Below are 16,473 nucleotides of genomic sequence, written 5' to 3' on the forward strand. Positions count from 1 at the left end.
ATCGATGATGATGCAAGGTGACTTTAGACCTTTAGTGCTTTGTCTGGTCTTGCGAAGTTGCGGGCGACGTCAAAAAAAATTGTCGGAAATTTCGATAGACAGTGAGAAGCCGACTGACAGCGCTCAACGAACGCCTCGGGTTTTTAAACCTAGGTTGTGGATGGATGGAGTGTCGTGTATTGACATGTAGTGTACGGGTTGTTAGCCGGTGCAATTTGAGCAATGCGTACGCAGTAGCGTAGGTTTTTAGGCCGTGCATCGTTGTGGCGAGGCGGGGCGGGGGCGGCACCAGCTTGTTCATGAAGCTGCTGATGGCAGGTTCACGCAGGATGCGGCATGACAGAACACGCAGCGAACTTGCGTGCCCTGAGGATCTGAATCACCCACGGTATACAAAAATAGATAAACAGAAACAAATTTTAAAAAATACACGTAGAAAAAGAAATGTGCAGATGAGTCGTTATCACAGACATGTACATATCATGTACCTTACCAAGGAGGAGGTATTACATAAACTCCTTTTCACCAAGCATGTTCACATTTTTTCCGAACCTTTTCAATGACTTTCTTTCAGTCACAGCCAATGTACAGTGTAGTTGACAATTGTAAAAAAAATAAATAAAATAAATAAGAATAGAAAAATAAAAAATATCCGTATTGTGCATGCATATCAAAGTAGGGAGCAAATCAATGAAACAAAACAAAGAAATAAACTTATATCATAACTGTGCAGCAGCGATACCTGGTAAGATGTTCCAGTGAACAGAAACCAGAGAGGTCGCTTCCACCTCCTTAGTATATAAACGTGGATTTACTTTTCTTTTTTCTTTTTTTCTTTTTTTTTTTACAGTATCCCCTGTGCAGGAAATTGCATTGTTTTACACAGAACTTCGATGTAAAACAGCTTTCAGCCGATCGTTTTTTAATCCTGTATAAGTATGTTTCTATAAGCAATACATGAATAAATAAATCTAGATATCATCGTGTAGATGAAAAGGAAGAAACAGGGGCGAATCCAGAAATTCCGAAAGAGGGGGGGGGGGGGAGCCAAAAATATGAGGGTGCCACTTCCGGGTTTTATCTGCTGACGAGCAAAATACTGAAACAAACAACATAAACGCATTTTTTTCGTTTCTCATTCCACTTCTGGGTTTCATCGGTTGGCAAGCAAAAAATAAATGAATGAATGAATAAATAAATAGATGAATAAATCCAAATAAATAAATAAATATATAAAAGGGCTTCAGCACAATTTTCTGCATCGGCTGCCAAAGATGGTTTCAAAATTAAAGGGGTGCATTTTTTATTCCTTTTGTTTACCCACTTAAAATGATCGTACAAATCTATTATTGGGCCCTAGTTTTGGTTGAGACCTAACTTCAGGGGCCCGTTGTATAAAACTCCAACCAGATTTTTTTCCGGTTGAAATCACAAAATTCCGGTTGGAAGCTCCCAACCAGAGTTTTAACAGATTTTACATTCTTAAGTTAGCAACCTTAAAAAATTCAGGTTGGGCAAATCCCAACCTGAATTTTTAAGGTTGCTAAAAAAGTTTTATGCAACGGGACCCAGGTTTCTAACATGTGTGTGTGTGTGTGTGTGTGTGTGTGTGTGTGTGATAATGAAAGACTCCTTATGAAATATAAAGGAGCATATAATTCTAAAAGGAATTCAACATTTATTTGATTAAAATTGGTTTGGAAATGGCTGAGATATCCAAAACAGAGTGATCCTTGACGTATAATAAAGAGGTGGGACCCACCTTTACGATCGTTTTGTTTTACTTTGATTTTGGATGTCTGACAATTCCGAAAACAATTTTCATAAACTTTGAATTCCTCTTCGAATGGTATCCTCTGTACTATTTCATAGGTGGTTTCTTGGTATCTCGCAAAAAGAAAAGCCCAATCCTCATTTCTACATGATACCGTATCCTTTAAATGATAAATAACAATAATGGTATATTGTGGCCTCTTTTAAAGCGCTTAAGTTCGTCAAAAATGATGCTTATATATGGCGCTGTAACCAACAAACGACCAAAGGAAAATTAAATACAAGAACATTGGAACAAATAAAATGACAATAAACAAACAAGATATCTCGAAGCCTTCAAAGCCAAAGTGTGAGCAGCGCGATTCCGTTTAAGGTCTATGAGATAATCGTCTCCACATTATACCTGACAACATCATAATCAAATCTCGATATAAAGTTCTCTTTCTTGATGTCATTTTACAGGTACAAAAGTATAAGGGAGAGTATGAGATAGGGGTAACGGATCCCTTGGGTAAGACAGATCCACCCGAAGAAATCGGTATACATCACGGGCGGGTCAAGGAATTCTGTAAAGGGGAGGGGACACCACACACACACACACACACACACACACACACACACACACACACACACACACACACACCAACACACACACACACACACACACAAAGTATTTCTGGTGCCACTTCTGGTTTTAATCAGCTGACAAGCACCTAACCGCAGCAGCGACCCCATACGGACAAATACGTACTGTTACTGTGTTACAGCGCCCCGCGACGGGGTTAACAAGCACCCTGGATCCGCCACATGACATGTCTAAATCTATAACCATATCTTGCCGGAATGACTATATATTGTCAATATATTGACAATAATAATGATAATAATTATAATGATAATAATAATAATGATAATAATAATAATGATAATAATAATAATAACAATAATAATAATGATAATAATAATATATAATATTGACAATATATTGTCAATATATACGCAATTCGTCTTTCTCATCAATTGGCACCCACCAAGCGCTTTTGTCACTATAATCGTGTATAAGTGAGTGATTTTGTAATCATTATAGTGTTTTCCGCTGAGGTCGCTGTTGGGTAATAGACAGACTTTTTAACCCGATAATGGGAAGTGATGCTTCTGATGAATAGGACTCTTCAATAATTGTATGCATCTTTCATATACTATAGTACTCTGAAAATCCATGATACATTGAAAAGAATTAAGATCTTTGCCCTGCGATCCTCATATTACATTATTTTATTGCAATCCCTTGTGTCTGTATTTTTCCTTAAAATAACAGATTGATATGCAGCATTTCATCAACCGTTCTTTTACTCATTTCAATGTCAATTTCAATTTTATTTTCGTATTTTTCGATGGAAAATACATGATATACAGTATAACAAAATATAATGATACAGAATGTCCAGCTTGATATACAAAAAGAAATAGGAATACAAACATAATACATAGCAGTCGATGTGTCATTTTCAATTAAAGTAAAGGATGCAAAGAGAAATACGATGGAACCTCCTGAAAAGCAAAGCTTGTTGAGTGTAAGTCCCAACAAAAGCCTAGTGTGGGGAACAGGATGAGGAGCACGGGTACAATAAAGACCAAAAGTAAGGATAAACAAAAGAGAATGAACATTAATACTCGGGGGGTACAGAAGATTCTTCTGACATATTATATTTATGAGTGTGATAAAATGAGAACATTTCAACAAGTAACCACATCCTGCACACTATATGGCAGTAACTGTTGCTCAAATAGCAATTTTGACACGGGAATGTGAATACGACATAATTTTAGAGTTAGGGTGTGTACAGTTCTGGTCGAGGTGAGGATTTAGCTTTTAACGTTTTGCGAGATATTCAGGAACCACTCTATTATGAGATGCCAAAGAGCATGCAATTCTAAAGTTTATTTGATGAAAATCGGTTTTGAAATGGCTGAGATATTCAAAAACAAGTTAAAACAAAGAGATCCTAGTGAGTTGTGGCATGTCGCCTTTTATTATTATCACTTTTTTTGATATCTTAGCCATTTGAAAACCAATTTTCATCAAATAAACGTTGAATCCTTCTTGAAATTACATGCTCTTTCATATTTCACAAGAGGTTTCTCATTATCTCACTAATACCCACCTCAACCAGTACTGTACAGTCCCTTTAAACATTCCGGCTTCCATGTAGACAAGTGGGAAAAATTCGAAAAATTGAAGATATGAATCAATTGCTGACTCCTCACCTCAACCAATGGCCTACCAGTAAACCACTGCGTATAATAGACCGGTTCTTGAATTAATCCTAACACAGGATAGGACACTAACGCCATCACCAAGCAGCTGACAAGCTGCATGGGTGAAAATGCAATTTTGATGGGCAATATGATACGGGTGCTGTTCGTTATTCCGAAGGTTCGCTATTCCGAAGGTTCGTTGCTCCGAAGGGTCGTTAATCCGAAACACGCAAATTCCCTATACCTAGAGGTTCGTTAATCCGAAAATGAAAAAGGGTTCGCTAATCCGAAAATTTGTGGCGTTATTCCGAAGGTTCGTTATTCCGAAGATCTGTTAATCCGAAAATGAAATTCGGAACAATGAACCTTCGGAATAACGAATCTTAGGAATAAAGAGCCTTCGGAATAACGAACCTTCGGAATAACGAGCTGTAACCTATAATACTTAGTAACCTGCAGCATAAGGGACTACTCTCTAAAAAAAATCGAGTGAAAATATTCACTCTTAAAAGAGTGAATACAAAAAAGAGTGAATTTAGAGTGAAATTGGAGTGAATTTTGAGTGAAAATGTTCATTTTCACTCATTTTGGAATGACCTCAGGGATCACTCGAAGATTTTAGAGTGATCCCTGAGGTCACTCTATTGAAGCGAGTGAAAATTAACATTTTCACCCAAAATTCACTCCAATTTTACTCTAAATTCACTCTTTTTTGTATTCACTCTTTTAGGAGTGAATATTTTCACTCGATTTTTTTTTAGAGAGTACGAATCTTACACCGGGGCAGAGTCTGTGTAATTTATTCGAATTAGAACTACGACTAAATTCCATCATGTTTTGATGATTACGATTTTCTTGGCGTCTTCTCACCACGTTGTGAACATTTTTATTCTGTTTTGTTTTCTTTGTAGAAATCAGTGGCCGATCCTGGGGGTGCACAGGCCCCCCCCCCTTTATTTATTTATTTATTTATTTTTTATTTATTTATTTTTTTTGGGGGGGGGGGGTTAAAACAAAAGAAATATAAAGAAAAATGAAAGGGGCGCATGCACCCCCTTTAGATTTTTATTCTAAAAGAAGCCATCTTTGGCAGCTTATCCTCCCCTCCCCCCCCCCCCATTAACAGAAATCCTGGATTCTCCCCTGGAAATAATAACATTTATATAATATTGACTGGCCCTGAGGGAGGTACCAGAAAATATTGCCCAAACTGAAAGCATATTGCCCGAGTCGAAGACGAGGGCAATATGTTTTCAGTGCGGGCAATATTTATCTGGTACCTCCCGAAAGAAAGGCCAGTCAATATCATAATTATTACCTATCCCCCTAGGGAAATTAAGAAAATATGTAAATACGGCTATACACTATATATGACACAGATCAAGCCACATTTGACTACCTGTATACACCATCAATATGTTGAATAATTGCATGTATATCATTCAACTCCAACTTCAAAGATACATGTAGTTGTAACGGGCAAACTTCAAACTTCTGAACGTTCTTACATTTTATTTTTACTTCTCTGTTTAAAGTTTGAGAGTTGTAAAACTGATGGTCACTGTGCAATTACTGATCACAAATGGACTAGTCATTGCCTAGTGCTGCTGTAAGTGGTCGACCTTGTATGACATGATTTATCAGCGTTCTTCTGCGGTGCGTGTAACTGACACCCTGGACGTCCTGGAATGTTTTCTTTTCGTGGTCGATCGGAATGTTTACGTTTAAAGCAGGGAGGTGGAGAGAGAGATTCCACTCTTTCTCTTCCCACCTCCCCAAACCGGAAGATTGCACTGTTTGCACATACTGTTACTGTTACGCAGCGACGTGGCGAAAAAGCATATTGACTGCTGACCTTTAACCCTGCAAAATAACAACTCCTGACCTTTAACCCTGCAAAATAACAACCGGAATTGCCTCGCAAAACTCCCTCGTAAAGGTAATAATCATCAATAGTTCTTATTTTTCCCCCTTCTTAGCTCCATTCACCGGAGGAACTATTCAAGATCATCAATACCCGTTCTCCAGCCTCACACACTACAGTATAAGGAACGATGACTCAATGTTTAAATCATAATAGTAACAGATCCATTGTAATGAGAGAACAACAAGATTTGAACTTTAAAAAAAAAAATCGAAATGTTGTATTGTGATGTTGTCATGACTCACAGCACATTGATCCCCTCTCTCACCTTTCTCCACCCATGAGAAATTAGAGTTTATCACCCAGTGTTTGACCATTTTGTGTGTCAATAAAATGGGATTACCAGTATAAAACGACTGTCCTACAAGCCTATTCCTTTGTCATCTCGACAAACCCGAGACTTTTGAACGATGCGAGATCAGTGTCATTGATGCGGATGCTAAGCAACCGCATAACATTTACATGGGATCTACACGCGCTGTATGTTCACCGTCGTCGCAAACTTGCTTTCTCATTTTCATTCATTCGCTTGTCGGTCTCCTCGGAAGTAACACCAACTGATACTATATAGCCATTATCAGCGTGCATCAGTGTGACTTAATTGGTACGTTTTACTTATGTGTCAGCAGCTTCTTGGTCTAAACCTATTTATTCTGCAATTCCGCAGCTTCACACCCGTATATAAGTGCTCTGGATTTTCACTCGCTTAGTCCTGCAACCTGTTCAGTTTTCTTACCGTTCACAATGGTAGCAGTGGTATAAAACCTACCACGGAAAACGTTGTATCTGACAATCTGTATAGTTGTATTACGTTAGACTGTAGTGTTGTGATGGGGCAGATAATATTGTCAGGTGACAGTACGTAGGAACTGGCTGGGATTAGCTAGTGGGAAGAAGGACTACTTTCAGGGCTTAAATTTATATGTTATGTCACTTATGATGTCTATTTCTAGAGATTAGCAGTTTGTGGTGTGGTGTGACGTGTGCCTGTGCGACTTAAGTTAAGAAGAGGACAAGACTAAGAGCAACACACAGCCTCACAGGGCTTCTCTCCTTTGCTGTGGGGAATGCCACTGCACTGGAGTTCATAAAGCATGTCTTTTACTAGACAGAAAGATCCGTCTGTCCGGAGGAGTCTTTTGTTTTCGACGTTATCGCTCTCCTCCGTAGACACGGAGGGGATCCGTGAAGCCAGATGCAGTCTCTGCGGAACATTCCCCGATGACCAGATACAGACCAATCTTTCGGTCAAGTCTTTTACAGACGAGGTGTTAATTATGAATAGACGGTCTATTAAATTATGATACCTGTTGAGGACAAATCTCACAGCTTTCCTTTAATTGTAACAACTAACATCTTGATCTTCCGGATGTTCCTTTCTGAATGTGGGTCCCACATAACCCCGCGCCACTACGCGGCACGTGTTGGGGTCGCTGGTGCAGTTAGGTCCCACATGGAGTGGAGGAGATCCTCGTGTTTCTGCGAAAGAATGTATAAAGGGTGGTGTGAGCATGCCTGTTCCATTGGAGGTCTGAGAAAATTGGGACTTCTAAACTAGGTATTTCACTGCTTGGAAAGCCTAGTAGTACTGAAAGGTGGCTCTAGTCTACAAGTTTCTATTTCTAATTCATAAAATTGTAGGCCTATTGGCGGTAGGATCTATTTTATAACATGCTATTTCTCTCTCTCTCTCTCTTGCAGATTACATCACCACCTTTACCCTCTTGCCATTAAAGAAACTCACCCACTATGACTACCGTTGCAGAGCAGCCCAAGGGAATGACCCGGCCAAAGCAGTGGTCACAGGAAGTGGAGGAAAACTACCGTTTCCAGCTGGCTGGATATAGAGATGAGATTGAGTACAAGTCTGTCAAAGGAGAAATGGTAGGTCTAAAACAGAACCATTAACATTCCTTTCAACTTCATCCATTTTTCCATGTTTACGTCTAGGAGGTGACAATTGTTTCTCTCTGAAGAATAATGATGATAATAATAGCGAGTTTTTATCACATTTCAATCTTGTTAAGAATTTCAATACATGCTTTACAGACTGTTGAAGTACAAACTGGATAGGTTCTACATTATTTCCAACCAGCCCTGACAGTGCTTACACGTTCCACTCCCCACGGAGCATTCCAGCCAGTTGCCATTTTACAGTCCTTAGCGCACATGCTGATCAACCGACATTGACATTCTCGGGTACCTATTCAAGTGCCTTGTTGGAAAGCAAACATGTCAGGCTTGGTTGGGCACAAACCCATAGCACCCTCATATCATTCAGAGACATGCGCTCTTATCCACTTGGCCACGACACACAATCTTTCAATTACTTAGTACAATGTATATCTTGATCTACTGTAAAAGCAGAAGTGTTTGTATGCATTTTAATTTCGCAAATTTTGCAAGAGCCAAAATTAAGGACATTAATATGCACATTAGAGTTCATGTCTGCACTATATGCATTGAATGCCAGTATCAATGCCCAAAAAATCCATGTTGCAAAAAGGGACTTTGGTTTCAATTCACGAACATTTTTCATGCTGCCAATCTATCTTGCTTTACAATACAGTGCACTCCGGTTACAGCTAAATAAAGATTCTGGCCGCAACATCATCAGCTCTATGTTTTTCATTTTTTTATTTGTTCAGTTATAACGAAATTTTGATATAACGAAAGAGAACTGCCGCCGGTCCCGAGGACTTTGTTATATCGGGAGTCCACTGTATCTATTAACTGGATTGCAGACTCTCTAAGAAAATTAAAACAAATTGTTCATTATACAACATGATCATTATTGAGAAGTTTTCAGTCATAAGTACAGATGGATGGCTTAATGCAATATAATTGCGATGAAATGATTTGGTTTCACTAGAGCTGAAGACATTGATGTGATAGTGTTTCCACAAATGTGCAATGTCCTGTCATCTTTTTCCATACCTTCCTCAATTACCACCAAAATGATACTTAGACCATGTATGGTTTTGTTGCTGTCATAGTCCTCACTCTTTGCTCTCCTCATCTGCTTTGATCCCCAGCCAAACCGATGGCCCGAAAACGGCTACATCAAGAAGCTGCAAAGGAAAGATGGCCTCTTCTACTACTTCAACAGGACCAGGGAGTGTGAAGACAAGGATGTGCCCAGGACCAAGATGTACACATATTAGGCTCTTCTTGTATGATGCATTTCCAAGAACTTTGATCATGCTACTGATGGACTGTCTATGGAGGGAGCCCTCTTCCTTATAACTCCAGGCGTTTTCTCTGGTGCAGGCATCATTCCCTTGTCATGTCAATGTACTTCATATTTTGTTTACTTCTGTTTTGTTTTGTTTGGGTTTTATTCCAGAATAAGAATACCATTTACGGTAGAGTTTCAGTGAGTAGGGGGAAAGATTTTTTTTTTTACCTACTGTATCCCCCAAATCTAATTTGATAATAATACTAATGTGAATGAAAATCACTTATTTGTTAAGATGATTCCATGTTGTAATCAAATGTTCCAGTTGAAGTTGAGCTTAGACATTATAAGTGGTATAATGTAATGTGTAAAACATACATTATATGTACCTTCAAAACACTTTTTTTTAAATTTCATATTTAGCGCTAAGAGCCCCTGAAATATTTATTCTCAGTGGTTTGTAGTCTTAGATACATTTTCATACAAAAAGCATGACACATTTGTAAATATAAATGTCTTCATTGTGTATGTATATATACATATATATATTGTAAAATAACCAAAATGTGTAATTGTAGCATATTGTCCTTGTATGATCTGCCAAGCAAATGGGTGTTCGAGATGTATGCGTAGATGTATGATGTCTCTACTACTCTGCTATAAGTCATTGAAAATCAGCAAAATATGCCTTGCTCTCTAGCTGGTACTGGAGTGTAATGGGCATATTTATAAGGGTCTGTGATGCAAGCCATACAGTATATTGCTGATTTGTTTTCAGGCAATCCTTGGATATTATTCTTGTGGCATTTCATACTGTTATTAGTGGTCAATTTATTACTGTTGCTTTTGTTGTTGGATTGAGTCAACCAGATTAAAGTTTGTACAGTGTACAAGTATCATATAGCATATAACAGCATGAATGGAAGTGTAGTATTATGTGAATGTTGTGCCATGTACATTGTGTATTTGAACAGGCCAGTTTGTTGGGTGTTGGTTGGGTGTTTTCCCCCCATTTTGCCCCTTATTAGGACCTTGTATAAATGGTATAACTTCACACTTTATGGTATATTCAATTTGTTTGGTACTTCCTATCAAAACAGTACACTTTTTTTCTTTCTTTTTTTAAATAGCTTGCATCCTTTTTTTTAAATAGAATTATCAATATTGATATTATTTCAAAGGAGGTAAGTTACGAGATACTTTTCTGGTTGGTGGTGAACAATTTTCATGGCAGAAGGCAAATTATCAAATTTGAATGCACTATAATGAACTGGTAAATTATGTACAGTAGACTCCCATTATAACAAAGACTTCGGGACTGGCAGTTTCATTCCATTATATCGAAATTTCGTTATAACCGAACAAATAAACAATAAAAAACAAAGAGTGCATGATATTGGGGTCTGAATTTTCACTTCGTTGTAACCAGAATTTCGTTATAACCGTGTTCGTTATAACAGGAGTACACTGTAATCCATTTTGCTTAATACAGTGCACTCCCATTATAACGAGCAAGGTTATTACAAAATTTGGATTACAACAAAGAAAAAATTCAGGCCGCAACATTATCCATTCTCTGTATTTTTATTGTTTATTTGTTCAATTGTAACAAAATTTCAAATGAGAATTCAGTTTACATTGACTTAGGAAAGTTAAATACCGGTACATTTTAGTCCTTTAGTTTGGACATTCTGTACCCAGTTCCCTGCAGTGGATGTAATTGGTTATTTATGGGATGCCTATAGGATCAAAAGTGATATGATCTGCTACTGCTGTAGTATCCTCAACCATTGTGACATATTGCTTATCTTTTCACTCTTATGTTCAAATTCTACCAAGCTTACAAACGTCAACTTTTTCTCCTGACACAAATCACCTCAAGATAGAATGTGCAAGATATGACCTCACACAAAGCTGACAAAAACTCTTCACGGTATGATGTGGATAGTACAAGGTGAATACTTCAGCTGCTGTATACAACCAGAACATCACAAGGCAAAGTCATTGTTTAATTTGTGACATTCTCACGATGATCCCAAACATGTAAGACATGGACATTTTGATATTACCAGTGGTGCATTTCCCAAGGAAACCACTGTCAACAGTGCTTTTTATTTACATTACCCAAAGCAAGCTCAATATCCACAACAAATTCCTGGCTAACCATACAAATTACCTATGTTTGTGTAGTATATAACGCTTAGGCTTAGGTGGAGTTATATACAGTACACAGTCAACCTCGCATACCTCGACGTCGGATTAGCCGAATATTTAACTCGGGGGCAAAATAAAAGTCCTGATTTTTCCTGGTGTATCCCCTCCTATGTAACTCGCGTTCACATACCTTGAAGTTTGCGTACGTCAAACCATTTTCTTCAGTCCCGACTGATTCGAGGTATGCGAGGTCGACTGTATAAATACACTGTATATATTTGAGTACCGAGTAGTTGAATGCAAAAATCAGATATATGCACTTTCATCAATTTGAGATCAAAGCTGCTAAGAAACATATATATATATATATATATATATATAGAGAGAGAGAGAGAGAGAGAGAGAGAGAGAGAGAGATATGAATATAGGGCCTATATATTTATATATAATATCCACTTCAGCCTATTATGATGATTGTAATATTTTCCAAAAAAAATCTTGTTATGTAATGAGAGCAGTATCATTCAAAATATTGAATTTTTCTATATTTTGATGAAAACAGCATTTATCTGTTTTTAAATTCACTCTTCATATCTGTATATCATATATAGTAGAACATAACATTATTATTATTATTGTTGTTATCATTATTATTATCATTATCATCATCATCATTATTATTGTTGGTGTTTTTGGTGCTCAAGTGAGGTGAATAGGGTTCATTAGGTACTTGCTCTGGAAAAAAAAAAAGATTTTCAGATACAAGTTAGTGTATTAATTGGTATTCAATACTGCACGGAAAACAGTTATTTTGCTAACTGTAATACTGCAATGGACATAATGATACTAGGTACTGAAGTACTCTATGCTAGTTGTGAGATGATATAAAAGCACTCCAGAGTTCAAAGCACTGGGCTTTTTGGAAAGAAAGAAACAATTAGCCAGTTCGGGGCTAGCTCAAAGGCACATGGGTACAAAATGACCTTTCTTCTTTCTCAGTTCATTGAATAGGCACTCCACTAGTTTCAAGCGACAGAGAAGGCATAAGCTCGCCCAACGTAACAATTTATGGAATTCATCAGTCATGTTCAAACAAAGGATAGAGTTGTGTAGAACAGGTGACCAGAATGATCCTTCCATTGGCATTTTGGAAAGCATCCATTTCATTATTTTGTATTGAATGTATTCACAATCTCTTTTCACTGATATTGTCAGATACCACTTTTGCTGTCAGGTGGATGTGCTGGCTTGAATAATCATTACATCACAGATGCCTATCTCAGTGAATTTAAAAACCAACATGCTCTGCTGGTACGATTGACCTTTTTCTGCTCATGCTCAAAGTGGAACCCCGAACTGGCTTATACTTTTAACAGCCGAGGTGATTGGTATGTTGAGTTTTGTGCTAATTGAAGGCTATATGAAGTAACGAGTACATTCACTGAGGTCAGTGAGTACATTGCAGTAGTTACAAAAACGCCCTCTATCACCATGAAATCTATAGGAACCACTCATCTCTTTTTCCCAACATGCCCAAGGAACTCGCCAACAAACACGAACACTTGTCTCTCTCCCCATTGCTTTGTGCCGCTTCCATCTCTCTCCCTCTCCCCTTTCTTTCTCTCTCTCTCTCTCTCTCTCTCTTGCTTTCAAATATGCAAGAGCACACTGAGATGATAATACATGCGAGGGTGCGGTATTATTGCTTGTCATCGTCATCAGAATTAAATAATACACACTGGTCTTATATAGTACATGTATTAGGTTTTCCCGGTCAATTTATATCATTTATTTTCATTTTATGTACATTCAAAATCGTATGTTTGAAGCGATGTAGTGACTTTAGTCAAACAATTTCACGTCTAATGCTTTTAAATGCGTTTTTAGGCACCCAAATCATTGATCACAAGTTCAAATTCGGATGTAAGCATTCAATTAATTTCGTGCAGCATGCATTTCCGAGTTTGTGCATTCTAGTGCAATGGGCTCGACGCTCGATAAGCACTTAACGAGCGCGCTTAAATTCGTTTTTAGCGATTTTCACAATAATATTGAGCATTCATTTTCGTAATGCATGTTGGCAAGAGTGATTTTGTCCAGCTCTAGTTTTGAATGTGACTTGTACTTTTTATCTGACATTTCATCATCATGATCAGCATTTGTTTATTTGAACATCCAGATTGTTTTCTTTTACTAAACATGTTATTAAACTTCATTCTAAACTCCTCGTTTCTATATACTTCATCTCATGCATGGCTGTCTTTAAAATCTATGTTTACAACCTTTATTGTGACATGCGCATCTATATCTTAATTATGATCGTCATACAGCTTTCTGATCTCATCATTTGCAGCATTATGTGTGATCTCTATCTATAACACAGATGTTTTCAACATTCAATTTGAAGCGCAGTACAAGGGCCTACAGGTGCACAATGTACTTTTTAATGGACATCGTATAGGTTTAACTAGTTTTGAATGCTCCTTTAATTAACTTGTTTGCCCATATCTGAACTTGAATACTCAGAAAGAGGTGGAGACAGGTGGAGACGAAGTTGAATAACCATTCAAAAATATAGCCCATTCGATGAATTACAATACGCAAATGCGAAATTGGTTGCCAAATTAGTCAATTTGAACGAAAAATAAAAGCGAAACAATTTTGAATGATCGTATTTTGATACCTGAGCAAATTTGACGAAAATGAATGCTTCTAATATGAAATTGAATGACAAAACAATGAAATTGGCCGGGAAAACCTGGTAGCATGCAGAAGTAATGATAAATTGTAATGGCCTGATGTCCAGAAGAGCAAACATGACTAACGTTGATTTTGTTTTTTTACGTTTGTCTTTTTAATTTCCATATCTAAAGGACACTCGTTAAAGGGCCTAATTCCAGTCCAGTTATGAGTGACTTAGTATAGTCTGAGAAGAAAGAGTAAAATGTAATGAGTAGATGACAACAGTGAAAACTTTGATCAAAATCAGATAAAAATTAGGAAAGTTATGAAACTGTGAAGTTCTGCTAATTTCTGCAGAACAGTCGGTTCTCATGCATTTGTAGAATGCTGCTCATCCAGTTAGACCGTGGACCTACTACACATGGACATTCATCGCTCGTTAATTAATTCGTGCACCTGTTTCTGTCAAAAGCGTCACAAAAAAATTTTGAACATGCTTTCCTGCTTTGATCCAGTGTTGTCCACCGACAGCCAGCCTGGATAAAAACAAGACGGCGCTTTGAGAAATCTAAAAACTACGTACGTTTTCAAGAATTAAAAACCGGAAATTTCAACATTTTGTGTTCTCATATGCTTACAAACTATCACGGGCCTATAGTGGCGATATAGGGGGCCTAATGACAGAGTTGTGAGGAGATAACATCATTACTTCACCATTTGCATATAATATTCGTATATTGACTGAAAAATTCGCGAAAAAACTCCTTATTTTTCATCCGATTCTGTTAAATTTTCCAATGTTGTTTTTAAAAATGTCCTATCCTTTTTCAGACTAACTTTGATCTGCACTGGACTCGTTCCTCTTTAACTGAACACCAGTCAGCAAACCGACCGAGCAAACCTTCGCTGGCTAAAACATAATGGATATAATGAAGCTAAAATTCTCTGTTTTCTTTGAAGTGCCCCGACTATTTACAGCCCGCGTGCTCCACAACCGGTGGGACGACCCGCCGCGCTGGTGGGCCGTGGAAGCTCTGGCAGGTGAGGTGGGCCGCCATATCGGCCAAAAATGAAATAAAAAAGATCATCATCCATCATCATCTAACTCACGCCTGCCGCAGGAAATTAGTCTGAAGCAACCAAAGTTGGCCGCGGTATGAAACAGGTTGAGAATCACTGCTCTATATAGACTGCTACACTGCAAAAAAGTCCGGTGTTAAATAGTGAACACCGAGCTGGTGTTAAATTTTCGGTGCTCATTATGGTGTTGAATTAACACCTCCCGGTGTCATTTCCAAATATAAAACTGTTTTTTGAAGAGTTTCTTAGTAACTGCACTTCTTGTTGATTTTTAATTAAAACAAGACGATCAAGAATTTTACATCAAAATACTAGATTTTTGAAAAAATGTGAAAATAAATTTACACCACAGTAACACCAGCTGGTGTGGTCTCTTATTGAAGCTGGACGGGAGTTAAACCATTGATATTAACACCAACAAATATCAAATCAATACCATGTGGTGTCATTTTTTAATTAACACCAGTACAGTGTCAAATTAACACCACGAAGTGTCAGGTGAACACTTTTCAACACCATCACAGTGCATTTTCTACACCTGTGGGTGTGGTCCTCTATTGAAGTTTGATCGGTGTTAGATTTAACACCCATGGTGTTAAATCTAACACCGATGTTTTTACAGTGTATAAGAGGATAATAATGCGAACTTGCCGCCCGTCTTATTTGTCAAAAGTACATCTGAAGAAACCCGAAAATAGAAACAAAATTGAATGATAAAAAAGCAAACAAACAAACACGATATTATTGGACTTGACTCTCGGACCCCTTAATTCTGACCACACCCAAAGGAACGTACCGTAGTTTATCCATGGTCCATGGTTTATCAAACAATTGCACAAAACAAGTGAAATGAGAATGAAACCCCAAAATCCATTAAACATTGGACGCAAAACTCGCATAACACATAAATAAACCAGGTTGATTAATGAGCAAATAGTGACATCCTGGACAGGCCGTGGAGATATCATACTGTAGTTGTTGATGTGATATGCATTATATTATATGTCTGACCTATTTGACAAGTCAGAATGGCAGCCGCTGAGTGCCAACCTGTAAGTTCATCTTGTGAATCAATTCCACGCCGTTATCTCTCATATCGGAAGTCATCATTTTCACTGAAGGACAAACGAATTACCCCAACGATTATCAATTTGTATAAAAAAAATAATAACAATAATGATATTCAACGCCTTTTCGCCACGAAGCATAAGGCAGTGTATAGTCGGATGGGGTATTGGTAATGACCTCATCATGGATTTTCTATAAAAAGTAACCCACATTCAGCTGCAGGGTGAGTCATCGCCGTTCAAGTACATGCATGTGAATCACTTGCTACAACATCCCCAGCCCCCCCCCCCCCCCCCCCCCCGACACCCCTACCCATCGTCACACGACAACAGTCCCTCTTAACGCGCCACGTTTA

The 16,473-nt window shown here is 37.9% G+C and overlaps 1 protein-coding gene across 1 annotated transcript; it reads left to right on the top strand.

Annotated features, from left to right (window-relative positions):
- The first annotated feature begins 6,455 nt into the window (after positions 1 to 6,455).
- Positions 6,456 to 9,225, top strand: LOC139740582 (meiosis expressed gene 1 protein homolog). Its single transcript, XM_071651168.1, has 3 exons — positions 6,456 to 6,560; positions 7,658 to 7,840; positions 8,992 to 9,225. Exons 2-3 carry the CDS (start codon positions 7,706 to 7,708, stop codon positions 9,118 to 9,120), a joined length of 264 nt encoding a protein of 87 aa, XP_071507269.1. The 5' UTR covers positions 6,456 to 6,560; positions 7,658 to 7,705; the 3' UTR covers positions 9,121 to 9,225.
- Positions 9,226 to 16,473: the final 7,248 nt, after the last annotated feature.

The sequence above is a fragment of the Diadema antillarum genome, unplaced genomic scaffold (assembly GCF_040938485.1).
Source record: "Diadema antillarum isolate AM-2024a unplaced genomic scaffold, OU_Dant_1.0 seq00000861_RagTag, whole genome shotgun sequence".
In the NCBI taxonomy this organism is placed as follows: domain Eukaryota; kingdom Metazoa; phylum Echinodermata; class Echinoidea; order Diadematoida; family Diadematidae; genus Diadema; species Diadema antillarum.